General features: G+C 36.1%; 1 protein-coding gene across 2 annotated transcripts in view; it reads right to left on the bottom strand.

Annotated features, from left to right (window-relative positions):
* The window catches only part of PTPRQ (protein tyrosine phosphatase receptor type Q), a gene marked incomplete at both ends in the record, with an annotated part of 254,195 nt that overhangs the window by 113,208 nt on the left and 117,335 nt on the right, over positions 1-23,652 (bottom strand). For both annotated transcript variants that reach the window (XM_079775461.1, XM_079775460.1), the window contains 8 exons: positions 3,096-3,365; positions 5,015-5,156; positions 9,716-9,867; positions 10,240-10,515; positions 10,781-11,071; positions 12,721-12,889; positions 17,077-17,222; positions 17,932-18,092. In XM_079775461.1, coding sequence (XP_079631587.1) covers positions 3,096-3,365; positions 5,015-5,156; positions 9,716-9,867; positions 10,240-10,515; positions 10,781-11,071; positions 12,721-12,889; positions 17,077-17,222; positions 17,932-18,092 — 1,607 coding nt within the window. The remainder of the gene's footprint in view (positions 1-3,095; positions 3,366-5,014; positions 5,157-9,715; positions 9,868-10,239; positions 10,516-10,780; positions 11,072-12,720; positions 12,890-17,076; positions 17,223-17,931; positions 18,093-23,652) is intronic.

The raw sequence follows: 23,652 nt of genomic DNA, 5'->3' as shown, positions 1-23,652 counted from the left end.
ATCCTCATTTTAAAGATGAAAAAATAAATATTTTTTGAAGCAGCAATTAATTCTTGTTTCATATGAATGACTCTTCTTAATTAAAAAATAGATATTGTATTTGCCTGGGAGAAAATGCAATTTTGCCTCATGGTTATTTGGAAATAATATATTGCTCTGGAGTAAAAAGCTTATGAAAAATTATGAATTTCATATGAAAAATAATTTATTTCTACTACAAACATGAGTGCCTTATAATGCCCAAGGCTCTCAGGAGCTGTGAGAAAAATGAAGACAAATAAGACATAGTCCCCAGAAACAAAGAGTAACAGTGAAATAGAGAGGTTTTCAAACTTCAGCACTGTTTTACCCACATATCTTGCTTAAATGAAGATCCGTAAGTCTTAATTTCCAAATTCTGATTCCATAGGCCTGGAGTAGGCCCTCAGAGATGTATATTCTGATGCAGGGGGTCAGAAGTCCAAATTCTGAGAGCCATATGTCTTTGGTAGCAAGGAACAACATAGTACATTGTACAATATGTCTAATATTTGCCTAATTAATTTAAGAATTCCTGCAACCTCCACTCCTGAGGCCTTTTAATCCTGAGTTAAGATCCAATTAAAATCTTTAATTAAAATTATTTTTGAAAAGACCTGAACCTTAAGTTCAGATGTCTCTACATCAAGTGCATATTGCAATTTGCTTATGTGTATCAGTTTTACTAACTGAACTTCAGTTTCATTCCTGTGACTAAGCAGTCACCTTGTGTTCCAGTGGACTCAGTAATAAAGAGTCGTCTACTTTGTTTTTGGAGTCCTGAGCTTCTCATTTATCTCAGAAATACTCTTTTTTCACCATTTTCTAAAACTCAGCCCCTGTCCAATGATCAAGACTATTTTACCTGGTGCTAGACCACCCCGATGCAGACCACCTGCCTGGATTTGAACATATTTTCTTTTCCCAGACTGCGCATAGCAATGATCTGCCTCCCACCCACAGGGAAACACCTGTCACCCCTTTCTGGACTTCTCTGACACTGTTTGCCTGTTCTCACTGCTACATATCACCTGCCATCGAGTTCCTTGGTAATCTGCTCCAGTATTTTCCAAAATGTACAGAACATCAGCTCACCTGGAGAGATGCTTAAAAGTACAGATTCTTGGGCTTTATCTTTTGAGGCTATTATTTAGCAAGTCTGAGATGAAGTCCAGGAATAGAAAACACATTTAAGCTGGACTTTTAAGAATTAATACCATTTTTGTGACATAGAAAGGGAGAAGGACAATATAACAAGGCAAAGCAATCTGATGGTAAAAAGTGTTGAGCATGTTTAAAGAAGAGAATGTAAGCAATGTTTAGTCCATAAAGTTTGGCTAGAGGCATCAGCTTTATGAAGAGATGCAATAGAGGGACATAAGAATGGAAAGCTAGACAGAAGCCAGATTCTAACGTGATGAATTCTGGGAATAAATAAAACATTGGGAGTGTTCTGGGACATCTCCTACACATTGTTGTTTTCATTATCACCTCTATACTTCAGATAACCAAATCGACACATTTAATTTCTATCCTTCAGATAATAAACTTCAACTGTCAACACATAAATCCTCAAAATTGCATATTGGAGCCAATTTAATCAAAGTAAGTGGGTGGAAAAATGAGACTGATGGGCAGTCTAGATGAGTATGAGTGATAAGGCCAGTGTAGAGTATTAACACAGGAAGAACGGAGGTCTATTACAAGATGGGAACAGTCAAGTTGGAGAGGGGGAAAATTAAACAACTATGGCAGAGATTAGAGTGATAAGATCTGATTTTATATAGGAGAGATGGGAGAGAAAAAATCACATAAAAATATGAGGTATGGTGTCCAAATAATTATAAAAACAGGCATAGAAAATGAGAAAGAGAAGGAGAATTCATCCAACATAAATTCCATTTTGAATATGTTTGGTGCTGATATATCAACCTAGTCCTCAGTTGAAATTTTCTAACTCTGTGTGTGTGTGTGTGTGTGTGTGTGTGTGTGTGTGCAAGAGAGACGAGAGAGAGAGAGAGAGAGAGAGAGAGAGAGAGAGAGAGAGAGGAGGTGTGCAGCCATGCACAAGAGGGGAGGAGGGATAAAAAGCAGAAGAGACTAAATTGATTAAATAATGTTCTAGGGGAGACATGAGATTGAAACAAAATTGAGCAGCTAGATTATTGAAAAGAAGAAGGCAATGACAATGCTGAGAGAATATCTGGAGAGTATAAATGCTGATTGGATGCTGAAGTCAGGGAGAAGGTACTCCATACCTTGAAGTTCTGCAGTTTATAACCTCAAGGGTAGAAAAGTGAAGAAAAACTGGGTGACACATTTAAAAAAAAAAGGAAAGGGTTAACAGATGTTTCCAAGATGAAGGATCTGGATGTGCCAAAGGTAAATAATTATGCCAATACCCATAGTCTCCACTAAGGAAGACCTCCAAGGAAGTGGAGTTACCAAGAAGAAATCAGGTTTTCATCTTTATGAGTCTGCTCCATGTTGGAGAACTTGGAGGATGAAGGAGATCATGACATACGATGGACCACTGTTAGAAAGAATGAGAGTTTTCTTTGTAGACCAGGCCTTAGTGACCTGGATATTTTTAGTCAAATAATATAAAGAATAAAGCCTGGCATATAGGGAAGGAAACATATGAAAGTGAGTCTGACACTGCAGCCATGGAATTCAGAGAAACAGCTAGAATTCCATAAAGTAAATTAAGAAATACAAAAGTTTACAAATTCATTCCCTGTTTTAAATTATAAGAAAGCATAATTCAGTAAGTTTGGAGTTTGGATAGTAAGAAACAGATATTTGTGGAAACACAGTAAAACAGATTTTCTTCTTTTTTCCTGTTTTGATCTCCCAGTGTTGTAAAGAGGAGTCAATATACAAAACACCTGGTACTCTGGTAACACACGTGATAAAAAAGTATGTTTTGCACTTTTCAATATTTCTTTTATATCTTTAGATAAACGTGCTATAAAGATTGCAATGATATTGACAAACGTATGATATTACCCATGAATAGTTACCTGTTTCAGATTAGTTATCTCTTTCAGGTAAATTACCTGATTCAGATTAGTTACCTGTTTCAGGTAGCGTGCTGATATTGCAAGTACTTTCATCACCTTCACCAGCTGAGGTTGAAGCTCTTATTTTAAAGACATATGAGGTATTGGCAAGAAGTTTCATGAACATATACATGTGATCTTGGGGTGAGACTTTTGTAGAATTCCTCTCAACTGTTACCATATAATGTGTAATCACTCCATTTGCCTTTTGGGGTGGGTCCCACCTCACTAAAGCGGACTGCCAGCTAGTTGCCACACACTGTATGTTCTGTACAACATCTGGAACTGAAGAGATAAATGCCTAAAGTTAACATGTATACACATGTAGCAGATAAATCATTTAATTATGTGATTGCTAAATAAAATCATATCTAGTAGACACAGAATACAAATTTAACATATCAGTCTTTCAATTTGTGCTCAAAAAGTTCCCTTTTTAAAAATCTTTATTGTTGGAAGTATTACATATGACCCCCTTTTAGCTGAATCAAACAGCAGTTGGCCTATTTTCTCTGCTATCATGTTAATCCTTACAATACTAAAGCATTCACTTAATATTTTCCTAGGCCAAAGCCGCAATCACATCCTCAAATCTGCATAGTCAGAGGCAACCGCATAGTTTCAAGTTCAGGCAGCGACTGAAACCTGCTCCTTTATTTCTTAATCAGAAAGAAGAAGTCTTAGAAATACTTTATTATGAAAACTTTTTTGTGCAAAACAAAGCTATAGGGTTCCTCCCTGATATGGCACATCTGGGTCTAACAGTACCAGCAAACATGTAAGCAATTTAGGCGGGGGAAGGGGGTGCTTTTATATTAAGATGGCCTCCTTGGAAGAATTGTGAAGACCTGATTCATCAGATCCTTTATAAAAATCGTTGAAGGGAAGATTTAAATCAGTCCTAGTTTTTAATTACGTCCACGTTTCCCTATAACTTCCCTGAATTCACTTGGAAGTGACCCCGTTTTTCAGAAGTGCTCTATTTATGGTAGACCTGGTTAAAGAGCCATAGATACCCAGCCCACCACAGAGACTGCAGACTGGAGAGACGTGGTTACTTCCCATGGAAATGTTGAATTACCTGGTGACCCCTAATGTCAGCATAGCTTATCCTATTACAGTAAAAAGAGGATGCTATAAGGAAAATTAGAATACAGTTAGTTCATAGATTGCAAATAAGTAGTGAAAGGAACCAACTAGCTTTCATTATGTAAATCATAGTTATTGAAAGAATACTCAAGTAAAGTTGACTTGTTTACAGTTATCTCCCCTGATCCAAATTTATGTCATTACAAACCTGTTTGTCTTCCTCTGGAAGATATGGGCATCAGAACTACTGGAGAATACTTTCAGAATGAGTGAAATTTAAAGTTAAAGACAATTTCACATCTAATCCAGGGCTCTGGCAATTAAATATCATTAACTATTTGCTTCTTTCTTTTCAAAAACGTATCACAATATTTTCATAAAATATGTTAACAAGAGCACTTGATAACTTGCTTAAAGTTAATCTGCAAAACTGAGTTTTGTGAACATCTATTTCACTGACTGAAGCTAAAAACTATGAACTAATCAGCTGATATTATAACTCTTAAAGTTGAAAATGTTCTATTATTTTACCAATCAGGGTACAGAATGTTGTGTGGTCTTAGGAATTAAGTAATTTTCACAGATATATAGATCCTACTTTGCTCCAAAACTAGTCTTTCATTACACTTTCCTCAGTTCAAAAAGAAAACAAAAGTATGAATATATGCATATGAACACATGTATTTGATAGCAGACAAGACCCAGTCTAGCTTTAAAGAATTAAAATTCAACTTCCCTTTGAGTGAACTATTAAATAATACTTTATCACATAAACTGAAAAAGGGAAGGGAAAAGGGTTAAATACAAATGAAACATCTTAGGGGATTCAAAACGCTGTGTCTAACCTGATTCTTGGGTTGTGAATTTTAGTACATTACTAAATTGATTGCCATTTCCCACTTTGGTAAAGGCCGAGATGCTGATAGAGTAGGTGCTGACTGGCTCCAGTCCAACAAGCTTGGCTTCAGTTTGAACACCTGAAATATTCTGAAAAGCAGGAAAAAAATTAATCACAATGCATCATCAAAAATGTGTTTGTAACTGGAAGACATATTTTAACACATAAAAGTTACACCATGTTTAACCTATCCTATCTAATAAAAGAGCAATATGCAAATTGACTATACCTCCGCTACACCCACAAGCCATGCCCATCAGCCAATCAGGAGCAAGTATGCAAATTAACCCAAGCAAGATGGCTGTGGCCAAAAGAGAGAGCAGGAGGCGTGGGTTGCCCCCGGCAATGGAGGAAGCCAAGCTTTCCGCCTGCCCTGGCGGGCCCAGGCCCCACTCAAGGTTACAAAGTTTCAATTATAGAAGATAAATAAATCTCAACAAAAATGGTGGTAGCCACAGAGCTGGAGAGAGCAGGAGGCTTGGATTGCCCCTGGCAATGGAGGAAGCCAAGCTTTCCACCTGCCCTGGTGGGCCCAGGCCTCCGCTCAAGGCTACAAAGTTTCAATTATAGAAGATAAATAAATCCCAACAAAAATGGCTGGGGCCACGGAGCGAGCAAGAGGCTTGGCTCCACTCAAGGCTACACAGTTTCAATTATAGAAGATAAGTAAATCCCTGATACCAGGACCTCCACTTGGGTAACTGGGGGGCGTGGCCAGCCTGCAAACCACCACAGGACCCTCACCCAGGCCGTCCCACACCCCAAGGGAACCCCCACCCTGATCCAGGACACCCTTCAGGGCAAACCAGCTGGCCCCTACCCGTGTACCAGGCCTCTATCCTATTTAATCCTATCTAATAAGAGGATAATATGCAAATTGACCATCACTCTAACACACAAGATGGCTGCCCCCATGTGGTCAAAGATGACTGCCCCCATGTGGACACAAGATGGCCACCACAAGATGGCCAGCAGGAAAGGGCAGTTGGGAGGGACCAGGTCTGCAAGGGAGGGCAGTTGTGGGCAATCAGGGTAGCAGGGGAGGGCAGTTGGGAGGGACGAGGCCTGCAAGAGATCGCAGTTGGGGGTGATCAAGCCTGCAGGGGAGGGCAGTTAGGGGTGACCAGGACGGCAGAGGAGGGAAGTTGGGGGTGACTGGGCCTGTAAGGGAAGCGCAGTTGGGGGAATCCAGGCCTGCAGGGGAGAGCAGTTTGGGGGGACAAGGTCTGCAGGGGAGGGCAGTTAGTAGTGACCAGGCCTTCAGGGGAGGGCAGTTAGGGGTGACCAGGCCTGCAGGGGAGGGCAGTTAGGGGCAAACAGGCTGGCGGGGGAGTGGTTAGGGGGTGATCAGGTTGGCAGGCAGAAGCGGTTAGGGTCAATTTGGAAGGCAGTTGTACATCCCTCGAGGGGTCCCAGTTTGGAGAGGGTGCAAGCTGGGCTGAGAGACACACCCCCCCATGCACAGTAACAGAAATTTAGCAAGAATTTCGTGCATCAGGCCTCTAGTGATTTAATAAGCATGGATATTTTAATCAAAAGAGAAAATATTAAATATTTTTGTGGTGCAGGTAGTGCGCAGCTGATAATGGAAGGATAAACTGGACATTCAGCATGAAGAATCTCATTAATGCCATTTCTTAAAAAACTAGGTTATTTTGTTTTCATTTTGCCTCCCAGATTCTTACTTGGAATTACATCCTAATTACTTTCTTTAAATATACCAAAATTAAAGTCCTCAATTTAAATCCAGCTTACAGGTGGTCAGAGATACTTGATTTTTCTTGAATTCATCTAAATTCATTTTAAATACCCAATAATATTCTGTGTAATTAAATAAATTAATTCATCATCTACTATATGCTAAGCAAGGGGAATACAGCAGTGAATAAACAAATCTCTGCTCCTATGAAGCTTAAATGATGAGTTTTCCTAGACAACTCCTACATTTCCTATTTGACAGAACCTTAGGAAAAAGAGATAAGGAAGAAAACAGCACAGGTGCCCAAGAAAGAATATGTTTTCTGATAGAAAATTTTACCATTGAGTATAAAATTTTCATTCAAAGATAATTATCCTAACCAAGAGGGTAGTTAAGATTAATCATTTATGTAAAGAAAAAGATAATATCCTGTGTGGTATAATTTTAAGAATACTGCATTATATCTGACCCCAAATATAAAACACTTGGACTTATTTATTAAATACTTCAGTAATTAATCTCTGGCAAGTCCTTGAACTCACTACATTACACCATTTCCTTTCATTTTTTCGCATTTACTATTTACAAAGCATACTGTCAGATAACCAGCATATTGGAAGAATATATAAGGCATGGCCCCTGTCATCAAGGAATTTTAATGTTAATTAGAGAAATCTACAAACAATTGCTACTAAGGAAAACTTAAACACAGTGTAGGTAAATTTTGATTTTGGTTAGAAAGGGCTGGTACCCAGAGAAGTGACTGAACTCAAGAGTTTTCAATGGAAGTGTGAGAGTGGATAGTAAACAGGTGGACACAAGAATAACAGTAAGAAGGACACATAAGTGAGGAGTATTGCCAAACATCTTTTAAAAGAACTTTTCACTGAATAAACGATTTCAGGATGCAGGACCGGCCTGAGTTATCTGCAGACCTGGATCTTCTTGATCTCCATGGGAACCACACTGGAGTGACTGGCATGGCAGAGACACGTGGAGTGGCTCTGGAGTTATTCTGCCTCCATGAACCCACATATAACTTGAAATAATAAAAATAATAATAACAGAAACTGATACTGTTGTAGCATAGGGGTGGATGAAAACATAGAAAGGAAAATAGGAAAATATACTTATAGAGAAAACAAAACAGTGGGAGGGAACTAGATAAAGGAAACTAGATGTCAAGAAAGGAAAAGGGTGGCACACGAGTACAGTTAATGGAATTTGAACGAAAACAAGATCATGAGAATTGATGGAAGAGAAAATAGATGTAGAAAGAGGAACTAAAAGTAGTAGATTTTCAAAAAAAATTATGTTCTCCACCCCAAAACTACATAATCAATACTTTATGGTATAAAGATTATATTTTGCTGCTAGTGGAATGTTAATGGTAGTATTCATATTGAGAGAACAGAATGTCTAAAAATCTTAGAATACAACTTATTTTCATAGTCAGGTAATGACATAATGTCATTTTATACTTAGGGCTATTACATTGCTGGATGGATATTTTGTTCTTTTTATAACTATGCATAATAACAATAGCTAACACATTTATCCTATGCCAGGGATAGTCCTAAGTGCTTTTTATAGATTCTCCCTTCTAACCCTCACTTTTAAAGGTATGCATCTTTATAACTCCCATTTGGCACTTAAAGAAACTGAGTCATAAGAGGTTAAAGCAACTTGTCTAATGCAGAGCAGTAACTCTTAAAGGTAATGGCATCGATGCTGGAGATCGCTGTTCTGAGGAGAAAAGATCGCACATAGACACCCATGCTCCAATACACATACACATTATCCTTCAAGCAAGATTAACAATATTAAAATGATTCATTTCCCCCTTTTAATACCTATTTTCCAGTGACACCTATAGCCAAAGCAAATTAAAAGTTGGAAAATGTTATGATTAGAAAAGAGATAGATGTTAGAGGGCTAGAGATTTGGGGTCATTAATATAATTTCACACTTTTGGGAAAGAGAGTCCACATTTATGGAGTACTAAATATAATTCAAATTCTACTCAGCCTTTCAGATTTTGAAGTGATACATTGATTTCCAGAAAGGAAGTTATTTGTTTCTTATGATATAATCTTAATCACAAATTTTGATTTTGACTATTCCCTTTGTAAGCTACATATGCTATAAAAATGATTTACCATCAGCAATAAATTGAAATACATATAACAACAATGTTTACTGCAGATTTTTTATACTCTTCTTGCTATAGCTAAATAAGAGCATACCAGTGCTTCAATTTGCCTTTGGGGGAAAAAGAAGAACACTTAAAAAAAATAAATGTCATGTATTATAACATATTTTGGCAATTAAATGCTAGAAATCATAGAAGTATATTTCAGTCCCTTTGCTACATCAGTTCTTTGGCTAGTTTTCATTGATTCTGAAACCTAAAAACGGAGGAGGGAAAGGGTGTTTAGTGTTGCAAACTAATTAGTGTTGAAAGTAAAAGATAATGATATATCTTAAAATACCAATTAGTGTGGGATTATATGCTATCAGAGAAGATTACCAGAAGTCCAGTAAAAACAGTTTTCAGAAAAGGTTAAAACCATTAACTTGGCACGTCATTCTAACAACAAATGTAATATAGAAACATATTACATTTAAGATAATAACAGGTTTTAGTCTGGAAAAATTTTTACTATGTACTTGCCAGCATTCACAAAATGGTGCAATTATTTCTTAAAATGTAGACATGCAGAAATTAGAAATTCTAAGTAAATCACTGTATGAATTCTTCAGCTTCCATTATCTGGCAAGTATTTTCTGTGTTTTCCGTAAGCGTCCTTCAATTGCAGGAAACTAAAAAGGTTTCTTAAAAGATGGCCCTCGTTTCATTTAAAGCAATCCATTTTCTCCCTGCATGCCAAAAGTTTCATTCACGTTCTGAATTTTTTAAATAAAAATATACTGTCATAATCAACCTACCTTATAAAATATAGTATCAGTTTCATGTTCATGAATTTTAAAACTATATACTTTAACAATACCGCCTGGAACAGGACTCGGGCTCCATTGCAGCCACACAGAATCTGAAGTGTAGTTGATTAAAGTCAAATTTTGAGGAGGTGCTAAAGGCACTGTAGGAAAACACATTATAAAACTTATATTTGTGATTTTTAACATAAAAATATCATGTGACTGTAGCTTCCTGAAGACACTAGTTAAGAAAGACGTACAAAATGATCATATTTTAATTTCAGAAACCAATAGCATAAATAATGATGTTTTTGGAACTCAGTAGTTCCAAAGTAGATTTAAACAGAACACTTCGTTCTGCAGCCCGAATTAAATAAGGAAAAGAATACAAGTTAAGCGAAGTAGATGAATAGTTGTAAACCTGTCACAAATAGACCATCAAATATCCTCTCATTTTCCATGCAGTTCCTTTCAAAAGAGAGAGCAAGGGCTGCAACAGCGAAGCATTGGAAGAAATATGAATTCCGGCTTACCTGACTCGTCTGTGTAAAAGAAAAGGACACTGGAAGGACCGAGTCCCTTTATAGTTCTCGCAGCAGCAAAAATACTATATAGTGTAAATGGTGAGAGCTCTTCCAATATTATATAGTTATCAGAAGTAATGAAAGAATAGCTTTCATTTGGTCCTTGTAAAGTTAAATCATAACTTATTATTGCACCATTTGGTTTTACTGGGGGATCCCATGATAAGAGAACTGAGGTAGAGGAAAGGTTTTTAAAAGTGTTGATTATTGGTGAAGTTTCTGGGACTATAAGAGAAAAAAAGAATATTAAATGAAACAAAAGTGAATTAGCATTCAAAAAAAGGCTTTAATAATAATGGGACTTCATTTTATTAGCATCTAATTATTTAAATTTTAAGAAACTTAGAGCTTATTGTGTTTATTGAAAGGCTAGTTACTTGAGAACAAATAATCTATATAATTATAAAAATAATGTTTTCTGTCAGAAAGAAATATAAATTAAAAATAAAAACACAATCTGCTTAATAGACAATAAAAGGATCCAGCCTACCATCTTCTTCAGTTTTGATGTGTAGCTGGGCAGTATAGGTATCAGAAAATCCCTTTTCGGTTGATGGAGTGATTTTTAATATATAATCAGTGTATTTTTCCAGATTATCAAAATACATGCTTGTCTCATATGTAACTAGAGGTGGTCTTACGTTGCGAGGAGTCTGCTGTAAGCTCAGAGAGACATAATAGAAGACTAGACCGTTGGGTTGAGGTGGTGGGCCCCAGCTTACATTTACTGCAGTTGACGAAATGGACTCGTAAGTCAGGTTTCCAACAGGCCCTTCAGGTACTATGATAGGTAGTGTGCAAAATATAAAAATTATCAGTCACCCTAAATAATTTTAAGTAAATTCACAAACTGAAGATAATTTTTTAAATGCCATCTATTGCATCATCAGTTCTTAAATTGTTTAAATGCAGATACAGTAAATATCATCTATTATAAAATATCTTCTAAATAATATTAAAAATCATTCAAAATAAGTCCTGTCATCTCACACATCTATTATGTGTGAGAACTGTTTTTCTATAATATTCTCTTGGCTTTTCTTTCTTACAATATGGAGATTATGAGTGTGTAGATCTGCATGTATGCGTGTGTATGTATACATATATTTAAATATTGCAATATTGTAATTAGCTATAAAATTCTTTTGTTTCTACCTTCCAAATATTATCCTTCTTGTATAGGAGGTTATCTAGGACCTCTTGCCTAGAACAGTGCACACAACACATTTATTATCCATGGTGCTCTAATAACTGACAAAAAGTTATAGGCTGGTAAAAATCTTAGGAGAAATCTGCGTTTAAAAAATGCCTGAAATGATATTGACCACATATTGCATTAAAACACTTTTGTTAAAGTCTATGTAAACAAATATCTCCATACATTTTATCATATCTTATTCTGCTGTTTAATTTGTGAACTATTTAAAGATTTTTCCAACAAGGAAAGCATTCACTTCTCGTATATATATAGTCTGTCAACCTATAATCTTCAGATGATAAACATGGAATTTTACTCTCAGCAGTAGAGGTCAATACCATTTCTCAATGTGAGATTAGTCTTTAATAAAAGTGGACAAGGTGGGGTTGGAGGACCAGTTGAAGGGATGAGCAAATACAAGTTGGTAGTTACAAAATAGTCACAGGGATGTAAAGTACAGCACAGGGAATATAGTCAATGATACTATAATCACTATGTATGGTGCCAGATGGGTACTGGAAATATCAGGAAGAACACTTTGTAAAGTATATGATTGTTTAACCAGTATGCTGCAAACCTGAAACTAATGCAAAATAGTATTAAAATGAATAAAAGTTACAACCATAAGAAGAAATAAGCAATGATCCATGTATCATTATAGTCTCAAAGCTGAAACCTAAAAAACATAGAGCGTTTCAGTCGTTATAGTTTTCTGAATACTCAGCACAAACAAGATTCTGCAGAAGCTGCATACAAGAAACTTCTGGGGTTAAAAAAAGATATTCTGGGTATATTAGTCAAAAATACAATACAAACAAAGAAGCTGCATAGAGTCCTATGTGGATTAAAAGACTGAAATGAAATAAGCAGCTAGAGAAAAAAAATGTATTTCCTAAAGCAAATGGATAAGCATAGTAGCTATTAGAAAACCCATCCATGTGTACAACGGTTTTTCATGGCCAAACCGGATGGCTGTGACATCCTTTGAAGCAATAACAGCAACACAATTTTCATGAATAAATGGTAGCAGTTTATCTGAAGAGAAAGGCTGTTATTATTCTAATAGTTTTATAGCTATGTTAAATGCATTTTCAAACTTTTATGACTAGTTAAATGTGCCTAAATAAAATGTAGATCTTACTATGAATACATTCAAATAGAAGGTTGTGAAATAATTATAAAGTTTTAAGTTAATCTTATTAAATATTAATAAATACTTTTCATTTACATACTGTCTTGATCTGTGTATACTTGAACTATGTCACTGCTTTTATTCCCATTTCCAACTGAAGTACTTGCTGTTACCCAAAATGTATAGTAGCTGAATATTGCCAGTTTATCTATTATTGCAGATACGGTCATATTGTCAAAGTCATTGGTGACTTCATGGAGTGTAAAATTCTGAAAAATAAACATATTGTTTTAATTGTTCAGAATATAGTTTTAGTATATATGAACATTTCAAAAATAATTTTTCATGAATTGGTTGCCTCATTATTTTAATATGTTAATCTTTGAGGAAAATCAACATAGGACATTTTATTGCAATAATTAAACTGGAAATATGTTTGTACTAAAAGAGGAATCCATGGTAACAGTTTTTATTTAAAAAAATCAATATGTAGAACAGCAAAGAGAAAAAACTCTTAGCAATGAAGAAGGTCCAATGACCAAATGAAAATGCTACACCTTTTCCGACAGTGTTAGTTTTCTTATGAAACATTCAAGTACTTTTCAAAATGTTAACAATATATTTTAAAATTTGAGAGTACAATAAATTTTTAAATTTTCCTTCCTATTAAAGAAGAAGGAATTATGAAAGTATTCACCTCTCTTAACTAACTAGATATAATTATTCATCTTTAATGAGTCTTCTTGTTCTCTATAATCCTGGGGAGGAGAGAAAGGCAGTTAGATACACTCTCTTATATGCAGAGTAAGAGAAATTTCAAAAATTTCTGGCCTGACTTCTAGTTATATTGGTCCCAAGGCATTGTTTAAATTATTGGGAAATTTATGCAATCATTGTCTCTCGAGCAAATATTAAACACAAAACACACAAAGAAAATAAATTTTAATATAAAGGAAAACAGACTTTTAACAAAAAATATTTGGCAATTAGTAAAAATAAATTTGTAATATGTTCATCTACATAGAGAAATCTAAATCATTCCCATCTACACAAAGCCCTTACTTAGAGTTCTATAAACCTGCCTTCATTCTGGCAGGATCGCTCTGAGAAAATCATCTAATCTCACAGCTTCTTCTTCCTCAACATAAAATGGGAATAACCACTTCTACTTCACAGAGAGCTTTGGGGATTAGATGATATGAAGCATATTAAGCAATTAAAACCATGTCTGCACATAACAAAATCAACAAATGGCAATTAGGTAATTTAATTTAATAACATTGAATAATCAATTTGACTAAAATTTACAGTTAGGATGATTTTACACTGTATCAACAAATTAAATTCATCAAGTTTTTGAGGTTCCTTTGCCAATATTTGGGGGAGAAGAGAAGAATGAGTGTAATAACAGATCTATTTTAATTTTGTGGTGATTTATTTAGGAGCAGACAAATTAAAATAATGTAACAATCTCACACAAAATATGATTTGTGAACTTCAATATCTTCTAACACATCTACTTAACACATGGAATAACAAGCTTATATAAAGTATCATATAAAATATTAAGATAGTTTTTTGGTGTAACTTTTAATTTTTATTTATTATAGAATTTATTCTGATTACCTATTATATGACCTTGATGACAATTAAGTCACAAATTATTTTTAATCAGCCATAAGTTATTTATACTGAGTGTGCACAGACATGCATAGACATGTAAAGACATAACAAATTTAGAATTAAATCAATTATCTAGATTATTTCATTCCTTTATTTTTTGGGGGAAAAATCTTGTGATTCAAATGATCTAATTAAGGTTTACTCTTTTGTGTATAGAAATATAGTCAGAAGGTATTTAGCAAAAACTTTTCAAATTTGATTAATCACCCAGTATTTATTTTGCACTTTATAATATACTAAGACAATGCCAAGCATACTGAGGAGACATGACATGAGTGGGTAGAAATTAAAATGCAGAAGCATTAATACACTTTATAAAACACAATTTGCAACAATTGAGAGCAGAATGGGGATTGTCAAGTAGTAGTAGAGAGATTAACTTCCCCAGAATAAGAAGGGAAGATCACAAAAACTCAAGTGCTCCAAATTATCACTAAGTACTGAAAATAATGTTGTTCTGTTAAAATAATTTTTGTCCTTTCAATTAAAAATATATTTTATAAGGGGATAGACAGGGATGGTAGATGCTGGTTTTATAAAATATGTTTTTATTGATTTTTAGAGAAAGAGGAAGGGAGATGGATAGAGAGATAGAAACATCCATGAGAGAGGAACATCATCAATCAGCTGCTTCCTGCACGCCCCCTAACTGGAGATCCAGGCTGAAACCTGGGCATGTGCCCTGACTGGGAATCCATCTTATGACCTCTTGGTTCCTGCATAGATGTTCAACTACTGAGCCACAGCAGCCGGGCTCAATTAAACTATTTATTGAGTATTAAACCTATGCATGATACAGTGCAGAGGACTTCAGGAGATGGAAAGTTAAGTGTCACATGACCCTTTTCTTCAGGTTGTTTGTTATGGCATAAGGGAGCATAAGACAAGTATGAGATACCAGGACTGGGAAGCAGAATATGATGTGCCATGCGTGAGATAATTCTATAAATCTTGGCGGGAAGGAGAAGGAAAAGCATGGGGAAGAAAATAAGTTATACACTTATTCCATTACATAATTTTGATTTTGAAGATTTCTTCTATTCTGCCAATCCAAAATAGAAAATTAGGGAGTGAAGATTTTTATGCTATATTTAACATTAACTGTAGGAAGAAATTAAAGCACAGATAAACTTCAAACAATATGAGAAATGTTTAACATCATTAGCTTTTGCCCCCTGGCAGTTGTCAAACTTAAAAGCGTTCTCAAGATTATTTAATAAAATATTACATTGTCTAAGATAGATAAATGGCAAGCGAGATTGTTTTATATACCCAGGTTTGAATAAGGAGGCTCATAAGATCATGTTGAAACCACATTTAGATGTTTACACTTGATTATTTAGACACGGAGAAAGAGAAGCAAAATAGAATCATGAATAAGCCATCAAGTAAATTGTACAAAAGCAAAAGCTTTGATAAGATTCAGAATTACTGACACCACTTTGCAAATTTTTTGCTAAATGTGTGAAAGAAGAAAAATCTGCAATTCCAATAACCTCTGTGACATAATGACATTGCTAAATGTATAAACAACATTATAGTTAGCAAATATTAATAAATTATATACTAATCCCCAAATCTCTTCCCCAAACAGAGCAGAACAAAGGGTACAGCAAAAATTGCTTGACATACAGAGTAGGGGGTGGGAAGGATCCTCCCTCTTACTCCTTTCTTAGAAGGCCTAGAATGGAATGTAAAACCAAACCAACCTCTGGACTTTCTTTTCCTCACTGCTGGGTTAGTGTTGAGACAGCTTGTAAAGTTCTGCTCTGACCCCATTCATTAGCGTCAACTTGACTACAGATGCACTGCAGCAGGTCATGCTCTAGGCCCAGAGATGGCTGCTCACAGGACTCACTCTAGTAACTAAACCTAGGTTGTAGTCACAAATAGGATCAGGCAACCTGGAATGTCTAAAACTTAGCTCTTTTCTCCTGCTCAAAATGATACAGAGAAATAAGAATGGCCAGAGTCACAACCAACATGCAATCCATAGTGTCTATCAGGAAACAGCAGGATTTTTTTCTAAATTAGTGTTTTCCATATCATAGCCCATCTTTCTTCAATCCTGATTCAGTCACAAGTCCAATTTTATTCTTTTAAAACATAGTAGTTCTGTAAAATGTTTAGTTTAGAAAAATAAATTCTGCTGAAAAAAATAAAAATATTTTCTAAACGAAATGAATTTTAGCTATTTTCATATTATCATTCATATTTTAGAAAGTGTCCATATGCAAAGTGTGTGAGCCTAGTACCTTGTATACCTCAAGTTAACCACATTTCTAGTTTTCATTATATCTGATAATAGTAATAATAGTTATAACTACTCTAGCTAACAATTGAAAACAGTTTTTAAAAATAAAAAACACACAAACATATCCAAACATGAAAGGTATTTATACTGTATAGAAACATAAGAAAATTTTTCTTAGTTGAGAAATAATTGATGGTAAATGAAACCATCAACTCTTTAGGGAACACTTAGAGGAGTGGAATTAAGGGTCATATTTTTATACAGAATTTTAAATAGGTGGCAGCTTCATTGTTGATAATACCTTTGAAGCTAATATAGAAATGTGTGTGTGTACACATACATAGAGAGATTAAAATATATCTGACATTTCTCCACCACATTTTTCTGCCAATGGGAGCTTTATAAAATGACTACAGATAATTATCAATGTAAGATAAATTATTTTTCTACCATGCCCAGTCTATACCATCATTAAGTGAAGGATGTAAATAAAGAACTAGGAGAAAACTCAGGTCTTACCTGCACAAAAGTACCTGAAGTATTTCTGTAATAAACAGAATAATATTGTATAACCCCATTAGGTTTTGAAGGTGGCGTCCAAAAGAGAATGATTGATGAAGAACTGATATTTGCATAATGAACATCTGTTGGGGGATCACTCGGTGCTATAAAAAAAGCAATTGAACAGAAAACTGAACTTGTGGCTCCAAATAATGTCTGAAATGTTCTAAATTTTACCTGCCTTTGGTAAGTGATAATAACTGTTTTTCAAAAAAAAAAAAAACTTAAATTGGAATACCATCTAATTACAAGTTAGAAATTAAATCCGTAAGGCTAACTGGGCAATCCCTCTAACACTACAGCAATATTCAAGCAGAGGAAAGAGTGATTCTTAATCATAAAACACTATCTTAGCTCTGAAGCATGCCTATTGCCCTGGATTTAAAAACAACATTATAACGTGTTTCCAATATAGAATACATAAAATTAAATTCTAACTTAGAATTTTTAAATCGAATAATAGAGGACAATGGCAGAGAGCTGACTTTGTGCATTTTATTTTGTCTCACTTAACAAACACATAAAATGTTTACTAAGTGTCCGGTTCTGTTCTGAGTGCATTTACAAATATAGATTCATTAAATCCTCATAGAACCTTGTGAAGTAGGTACTGTATTGCTTCCATAATACAGATAGGAAATTGAGGCACAGAGAGATCAGCTAACTTTACCATTATCACACAGCTAGAAAGTGACCAAAAAGCAATTTTGCATCCAACCAATGATAGATATTAGGCTTAATAAATTTATATTTAACACTTATTTTGTCTAGGTAGGGTATTCTTTTACATGGTCTGTAAGGATAATAACTCACCTCCCTCAGGTGTTCGAAAGTTAATAATATTGCTTCTTTTTTTTCCATCACCAAATCTGGTGCTAGCTGTTACATATGCACTATATTCAACATTATAGTCCAAATCTGAAAACTCTAATGATATTTCAGTTACATTAATAGTTCTTAATGATGACCTATCCCTGAGAGAGAAAAAAAGAGATTATCTGTAGAATTGACTTTTAAATGAAATGTTACATATATATTTTGAGCAGTTACATTAAAAATGAACATGTGCACAGAAATTTATTAATCCAGACTCATAAGATAATGATGCCACTTATCCTGAAATGCTAGAAAGAGAGAACTTCAGAATTCAATAAATAAATTTATTTTGTTTTCAAATATATTCAGTGTCTAATGTGTTCATATTAGAGTTCGCTTGGATTAATTTTAATGAATCTCTAGGCATACTATATGTTCAAAGTAATCACAGCATTTTTTTTCATACCAATGTTTTACTTGTTCAAGTATTTGTTCTTTTAAGTGTTGACAAAATCATATTTATACTACATATTTATCAACAAACTCATTTTTCATATATTGTACAAAAGTAATATCTACTTCAGACAAATTTGAATAAATAGTAAATATCTGAATAGTAGTATTTAAAGTAGCAAATATGTATTTAATTAGAAACAAGACTGAAAATAATATATAGGAAAAAAATAGAGTTCATATCTCTCATTCAATTAAAATCTTAAAAGTATTTAAAATGTCAATCCAGAAAAGAAAAGAAATACTCTTCTAGTAAGTAGTAAAACGCAGGAGAAGGGAAAAAAGTGAAAGAACAAAATATTGCTAAGTAAAAGTGTCCTACAATTATTTTATTTCAGTTATGTTAGTTCAAGCTTCATAATTTTGAACTAGGTATAGATTACAATCTAAATTAAAGAATGAACCTGTATATAGAGATGCTGAAAACTACATTTCTAAAATAAATTTAGATTTTAAGAGCAATAAAATTAATTTAAAAACTTATGAAATATGGCCAATATCACAGAATAAATACATATCTCTATAATCTCATTTTTACTTCTTTATAAACACACTAGAGGCCCAGTGCACAAAATTCATGCACTGGGCAGGGGGGTGTCCCTCAGCCCAGCCTGCACCCTCTCCAATCTGGGACCCCTTGGGGGATGTCAGCAGAACACTGCAATGTACCTAATCCAACACTAATATGTGAAAATACACATTTTGGCAGACTCTCACTACTAGTCTAGATATTAATCTTCTTAACTTCTGCAAGTTTAATTGACAAAAAATAAATCTATGTAATTTGCACATCTCTGATGGTGAGTGAGATACAATGTCTTCTTATAATTTTATTGGTCATTTTTTAATAACTTGTTCATGCATTTTCTTTTATTTGAGTCTTTTGAATAGAGAACAATATATGTTGGAGTTAGGGATTATTGTTCTTTTAGACAGTGCTCCAAAAAACAAAGAAATATACCTTTTCCACCCTCTCTGAATTTAGAGGTGACATGCATGCAATCAATATTCAGTAAAATTCAACAAAATTTACTGAGTATCCACTTTATGTCAGGAGCTCTGTTGGACATAAATACAAGTAAGATACAGAAAGAAAAAGCAGTAAATAAGTATAAAAATATTCATTAATAACCATGTGATCTCCTTAAAGATGAGAATAATAAATCCTACCCCCGCCAGTGCCTAAAAGTGAAGAAAAATAAAAAGGAATGAGCAAAAAATGAGTTGTGACTAATGAGTAGAAAAGGAAAATAAAACAATAGCCCTAAAGATGCAGGAAGTTGTTTACTACAGAGCTAGTTTGTAAGAGTGGAGAGTAGAATAGAAGGCTGAGTGAGGTGGGAAGAACAAGCAAGGAAGCCTACCTGACAAATCCACAGTCACAAACAGTGTAGAAACAGAAGAAATATAAAGGCCACACAATACTTAACCTCTAAAATCCATAGCTTTCAGCATCAGCCAAAGCTCCGGATTAGTACAAATTTTCAAACTGGGAAAAAAACTTGAGGGGAATCTTCAGTGAAATCATTTTAATGATTTAGTTCTAGGAACTTATTACAACATTTTTCAAGCTATTTGAAACTTAATAAATCAAAACTATTCAAATGATTCTGAAATTATTCAGAAAAATATCCTGTATAATAAAAGCATAATATGCTAAGTCTCCAACCAGTCGTTATGGCATGCACTGACCACCAGGGGGCAGATGCTCTGACCGGTAGGTTAGCTTGCTGCTGGGTTCCGAACAATAGACTTTGGGCGAGAGGGCCGGACATGTCCTGGAGCCTTCCTGGGGTCCCTCTCAGGCAAGCAGGCCCCCCTGAGAGGCCCTGATCAGGACTGGGTGAGACAGCCCTGATCAGCCCCGATCTCTGGCTAGGCCAAGGGACCCCACCCAAGCACGAATTCATGCACTGGATCTCTAGTAAAATATAATTTTTAGGACATAAAGGAAATTCTAAAGCATATAAGCATTTCTTTGCATTACCAATTTCTTTGCTTAATTTTTATCACATCGAGACCATGCCAGGCAGCAATGGTCTATAAAGTAATCGTGAATACAAAAACCACATGGGAAGACTTAAAGATTTTTTCCCATTTCCCTAAGTGTGAACCTGAATGGTTTTCTACATAGGCTTGAGCCCCTATGAAAGGTGAAGGTCTTCATTCTAAACTACATCATTTTATATTTTGTTTCCTGTGGGTAATCTAATCTGATAATACATTCATTTCTATGAATTCATTTTCAAAACTTTAATCTGCTGTTATCTAAATACTAGAGGCCTGGTGCACGAATTCGTGCATGGGTGGGGTCTGGCCGGCCTGCCCTGATCAGGGCTGATCGGGCCAGGCTGGCAGGGGGGAGGGGCCATGGGCGGTTGGCCAGTTGGCCCTGCCCCCTGGTCGAACTCCAAGTCAAACTCCTGATGGAGGGGACAATTTGCATATTAGCTTTTTATTATATAGAATTCTAGATAGATCCTTTTATTCACTAAATTCCACTACCCCAAAACAAAGAATTTCAATATCCAATTACTTGACTTTTTATCAAATCATTATCTCCCTCATATGTTCCCACTACAAGGAAACTGCTCTTCTATGTTACACTTCAATAATTTAGTAATTGGGTATTAAACAGACCCAAATAAGCAAGGCATAATTAGTTGCACATTCTATAATCCTAAAGCTTTTCTAGAGTCTCAGAGAAAGTCTGAGTCAACATAGGGTATTCAATTGCTGCTACTGCTCTTATTGTCATCATTTGGTTAGCTGGTTGATTTGGTTTAATTTTGTTTTGCTTGTTTGCCTTTAGCAGAAAAAGACATATTTATAAGATTTAGAGTAAAAATCCACTAAAAAGAATGTGTTTGAAGCTAAGAATGCACTTATAAACCAGGACCTTGGAGAAGATAAGGAATTAGGGTCCAGAAGACAGAAGCATAAATTGTGCTTGAGTTGAAGGAGAAACATTTTCATTCTCTGAGCGTGGATAGATTCCCTCAGGCTAAATAAAAAATTTAGATTTTATTCTAAGAGTAATGGAACATTCTTGGGATGTTTTCTGCAGGGGTGTGAAATTTGGGTGTATGGTTAAATTAAATATCCCATGCAATACAAAGATTAATTTCCTGTCACTCTATTCCCCCTCCTCCTCTCTCTCTCTCTCTCTCTCTCTCTCATCTATGTAGTTTCTGGCCCACCCACATCTTCAGCTATATCCTTTCCCATTTTCTGTTGTGCCATTATACTCCAGACACAACTATCTTGCTGTTGCCCTTGTCAAGTTTCTTGCTGTTAATTGTCTAATGAAATTATTTGAGCTCTTACATCTGGTTAGTATTCCCCTGGACTTTTCAGCTACATGTGTCAATAAGTTCCCATTTTTGCATAATTCATTTTAGGTTGGGTTCAGTCACTAGAAACTGAAAGAATCTTTACTAATAACATCTGTTCCAAAATGGTAACTACTATCCCTCTTGAGCTCTTTTCTTTAGCTCTCCAAGACATTTTGTTCCCCAAATCAGTAATGCAAGGAAATCACAATCTCCCCAGCTTTGTGTATTTCACAAATAAAATGAAGAGATCCCCTAGATTTAGGGTTTAAACATTTAAGATCCAGACAGACAAAATAAACAACTAAAAATATTGGCCTTAAAACAAGTTGTGGAGGGAACAAATCACAGGGCAAATGTTCAATCTAAAGACAGCCTCCATTCAACTTCAGGTGATTCTATCATGGTGAACATGGCAGAAGTATTCTGATTTTAGTAAGAAACAAAGAAACCTGAGGTTTTACCAGATACCCACTCATTTTTAAATGCTCCTGGATTTCTAGTCAGAATTATTAATAGTTTACAGGTCCAGCAAAGCCTGAGTGGTCAACATATAGCCTGTTTGTGCACCTTGACATTCAAGCTTTATCCAAGTAATTCATTAAAAATGACTAGCAAGAATTAAAAAAAAAAATTAATTAAAAAATTACAAAAAAGGTATAGCGTAATTTTATATTATTTATGTTTATGTAAACTTGAGGCCCAGTGCACTAATTCGTGCACAAGTGGGGTCTGGTCAGCCCAGTCCCAATTGGGGTGGATTAGGGCCCAGTCTGTTGGGAGGAGGAGATGGTGGGAGGTTGGCTGGCAGGCCCACCCCTGATCAGGGTCCAATCAGGGTCGGGCCTGCTGCAGGGAGGGGCTTCAGGCAATTGACAGGTGGGCCCCACCCCCAATTGGGATGAGGGGGCCAATTGGGGGAGGGGCCAGCTGTGGGGAGGGGCTGTGGGTGGTGGACCAGCTGGCCCCGCCTCCAAATGGGGTGGGGCAGTCGATTAGGGGTCAGCGGCAGGGGAGGAGCTGTGGGAGGTTGGCCAGCCAGCCCCACCCCCAACTGGTGTGTGTGGAGGTGCTGATCAGGGAGAGGGGCCTCGAGCTGATGGGGTGGTGGGGGCTGATCAAGGATGGGGCTGGCCATGAGGAAGGACTGTGGGTGGTGGGCTGGCTGGCCCTTCCCCCAAATGGGGTAGGGGGCTGATCAGGGGCCAGCAGCCTGGGGGAGGGGCCATGGGTAGTTGGCCAGCTGGCCCTGCCCCTGATCAGAGTGGGGGGGTTGGTTGGGGGTGGAGCTGGCTGGGGGAAGGGGCTGCAGGAGGTTGGCCGACTGGCCCCACCCCTTATTGGGGTTGGGGATCAATCAGGGGTGGGGCCGGCCAGGGGAAGTGTTGGAGACCGGGTGTGAGCTGGCATGATCCTTGCACCTGAAGGGGCTGGCAAGACTCAGCCCCTACCCACACAGTTTTCCCAGGCTTGTTTGGATGGCAGTTATCAGTAGAATGAGAGCAACCTTTGTAGAATGAGAGCAACCTTTCATAGCTTGCCAAGAAGTCTGTAACTATTTACTGAGATTTGCTGTACTGAGAATCTGCCTGATTTACTGTACCGAGAATTTGTCTTTCTGCTCTGTCTCTCCCTTAGAGATTAAGAGGAACAAAGAATACATTCCTCTTGAGAGACCTCCTATTCAGTGTTTTGTGTATAAAAGGCATTACGCAGTTAATAAACTTGCTGCAGTCTCTTGATGACCTGTAGTCCTCCCGATCCCGCTCTCCTGTCTTTCTTTCTTTTCTCAATTCCCACCTCCCTACCTCAGCCCGGTTCAACCTGTCAGGCTGGCCCTGGCAGGGAAGGGGCTGTGGGAGATTGGCCAGCC

This window comes from Cnephaeus nilssonii, assembly GCF_951640355.1.
Source record: "Cnephaeus nilssonii genome assembly, chromosome: 6".
Lineage (NCBI taxonomy): Eukaryota > Metazoa > Chordata > Mammalia > Chiroptera > Vespertilionidae > Cnephaeus > Cnephaeus nilssonii.
The sequence above is the reverse complement of the archived record's forward strand: the minus strand, read 5'-3'. Positions and strand labels throughout refer to the sequence as shown.